The sequence below is a fragment of the Penaeus japonicus genome, unplaced genomic scaffold, assembly GCF_977035675.1.
Source record: "Penaeus japonicus unplaced genomic scaffold, GWHDUDI00000001_assembly GWHDUDI00000029, whole genome shotgun sequence".
In the NCBI taxonomy this organism is placed as follows: domain Eukaryota; kingdom Metazoa; phylum Arthropoda; class Malacostraca; order Decapoda; family Penaeidae; genus Penaeus; species Penaeus japonicus.
The window spans coordinates 3,956,144-3,958,643 of record NW_028234431.1 but is presented as its reverse complement, the minus strand read 5'-3'; the positions used below and the strand labels follow the sequence as shown (position 1 = coordinate 3,958,643).

The 2,500-nt window shown below is 45.5% G+C and overlaps 1 protein-coding gene across 1 annotated transcript in view; it reads right to left on the bottom strand.

Moving 5' to 3' along the window:
* Positions 1–2,125, bottom strand: part of LOC122256269 (uncharacterized) — a 2,185-nt gene extending 60 nt beyond the window's left edge. The window contains exons 1-4 of the mRNA XM_043020860.2: positions 1,543–2,125; positions 1,349–1,439; positions 1,015–1,087; positions 1–493 (exon numbers count right to left, since the gene is read on the bottom strand). The exon at positions 1–493 is cut by the window's left edge and continues 60 nt beyond it. Coding sequence (XP_042876794.2) covers positions 111–493; positions 1,015–1,087; positions 1,349–1,439; positions 1,543–1,826 — 831 coding nt within the window. The 5' untranslated portion in view covers positions 1,827–2,125 and the 3' untranslated portion in view covers positions 1–110. The remainder of the gene's footprint in view (positions 494–1,014; positions 1,088–1,348; positions 1,440–1,542) is intronic.
* Positions 2,126–2,500: the final 375 nt, after the last annotated feature.

The window sequence follows — 2,500 nt, the reverse complement described above, 5'->3', positions numbered from 1 at the left end:
AAGAAAACAGGAGACTTCGTTAGATCCCCTCTTTCTCATATCGCTTTCCCTTCTCTCACATTGTTTTATTGAACTATAATTTAACTAAGTATTCCTCCATTTATCTCCATTCACCGAACGCCACTGATTCTCGCCCTCGCCTCCCAGGCAGAGATCTCACGAGCGAAGCTGGAGATCGGAGGCAAACAGGACCCTGCATCCTCCGACCCCCCTGACAGCTGTAGGAGAGCGGCAACCAGTCCTACGCCCAGATCATGCTCCAAGGCCCTATGCAAGTCCTTCACATCAGGACTTCCAGACTCCTTATCCTTCCAGACGCTCCGAATGGACCTCCTGCCTCCCCCGTTCCCAAGGAGGTTGAGGAGGCCGGAGAGGAAGGTTCCCGAGAGTGTGTTGGCCATGTTCCCCGTCGCCACCGCCACCAGCGACGCCAGGAGGGAGAAGGCGTACACGATGAACGTCAGGAAGTTGAATATGCCCATTGCTGAGCTGCCTTTGGGACGGGGAGAGGAGGAAATGTGGTCAGCATGTTTCTCTCTCTCTCTTTTTTTTTCTCTCTCTCTCTCTCTCTTTCTCTCTCTCTCTCTCTCTCTCTCTCTCTCTCTCTCTCTCTCTCTCTCTCTCTCTCTCTCTCTCTCTCTCTCTCTCTCTCTCTCTCTCTCCCTCTCTTTTTTCTCTCTCTGTCTGTCTCTCTCTCTCTCTCTCTCTCTCTCTCTCTTTCTCTCTCTCTCTTTCTCCCTCTCTGTCTTTCTCTATCTCTCTCTATTTCTCTCTCTGTGTCTCGTTTTCTCTCTCTCTCTCTCTCTCTCTCGCTCTCATTTTATCTTATATTTTTAATGGAATATTTGATATGAATAAAGAAAGACTTCAGGCGGCCACTGATCTAACTTATAATGAATTCAGTCAAACGGAAATCATTCTTGTGCCATTCGGACTACAGACACAATCGCTATTCTATTGCTACTTCTTAAGAAATACACAATCTACAACTCTAGGAGAAGCAGCCCTACTTACCTCCACACTGGTCAAACGTGCGGCCGCTGGCTCTCTGGAGGCTGTCCTGGATGGCCTGTTCCTCGTCCCGGTCCTGTATGATGGATATGTATGAAGAAATAACTATGTTTTCTCGGATGAACTTTTGTAGAGATTTTCCTTATTTTCTTTTTTTCTTTATTATTATTTTTTTTCTCTCATCCCTCTCCTTTCACTGTCATTCCTCTCTTTCGGTGTTTCTCTCTCTCTCTTTTCTCACACACAGGTATGTTATCTCTCTTTTTTTCTTTCTTTCTCTCTCTCTCTCTCTCTCTCTCTCTCTCTCTCTCTCTCTCTCTCTCTCTCTCTCTCTTACCTTACTGAATAGACGCAGATTGGCCTCGGACATCAGCTCGGAGAGTTTTCTTAGGTTTTCGTGGTCGCTTAACTCGACGTCCATTCCCTTCCTGGAAGAGATCTGCATTATATACAAACCTTTTTTTATATATTAGATAATGAACACGACAATGCACTTATGAGGGAGTTAAAAAAAAAAACATGCCTTCTTACCTGACAATTCTTGATGTCTCTAAATACTCCTTTATGGTATTGAATGTGCTATTGAGGTTTTGGTGGTCAGCTTCGAACCCTGCGCCATTTTGCTTCAGTTTCTCGTACTTATTAATCCTACTGTTAACGTGTCGCTGCATTGCTTCTCGTTTCTCACGTGTATTACTGGAGTCGGGATCTTCATCGACAGAAATTTCTGTGGTTTCCATCACGTCACGAGCGGAGGATTTGTGAACGATCATTACAAGTACTATCAGCCCTCCCAATGGTTTGAATCGAACCATCTTATTAAGTTAAAAGCAAAGACACAGTATGAACGCCAGGGGAATAATCCCAGCTATTCTCGCTGCTGCTGTTGCAAGAAGCACCGTTGGATTTCTCGCAATAAAGTTCTCACTCTTCTTAGGTGTCAGTCACAGTGCTTTCGTCAGCTCGATTTGCGCTAAAACTGTCAGCCTTGAAAATGGGTGATTTACGGTAGGTTCACTTCTAGCGGCAGGGAAGGCGGTGTCGGCTCTGGCAGGCGGTGGGCTGGAGTAGCGGTGTCTCTCTCACCGTAGCGGCTTCTCCGTTACGTGACAGCCCCGCCCATGAGACGCCCACACGTACCGTACCTCCGCCCCTTGGTCCTCCACCTCCTCATCCACCCCCCCTCCCCCTCCCCCTGCTTCCTTAGTTCCTCCTGCCGACTCGCTCCACTTTTTGACGTTTTTTGAATGCATGTGTTTGTCTTTCCTTTTTGAAGGTGGGGCAGACTGTATGATGATTTTCATGAATAAGGATAAGGAATTGGAAAGGAACGAAATAGAAAGAAAAAAGAAAATTGATAACCTAAGAAGAGTTAAATAGACGGACAGAAGCACAAATACATGACATACACACATATCAGTTATATTTAATTATATTTATATCTATTAACTTGTGCGTATGCATAGTTTGATAGTCAGAAAGATAGGTA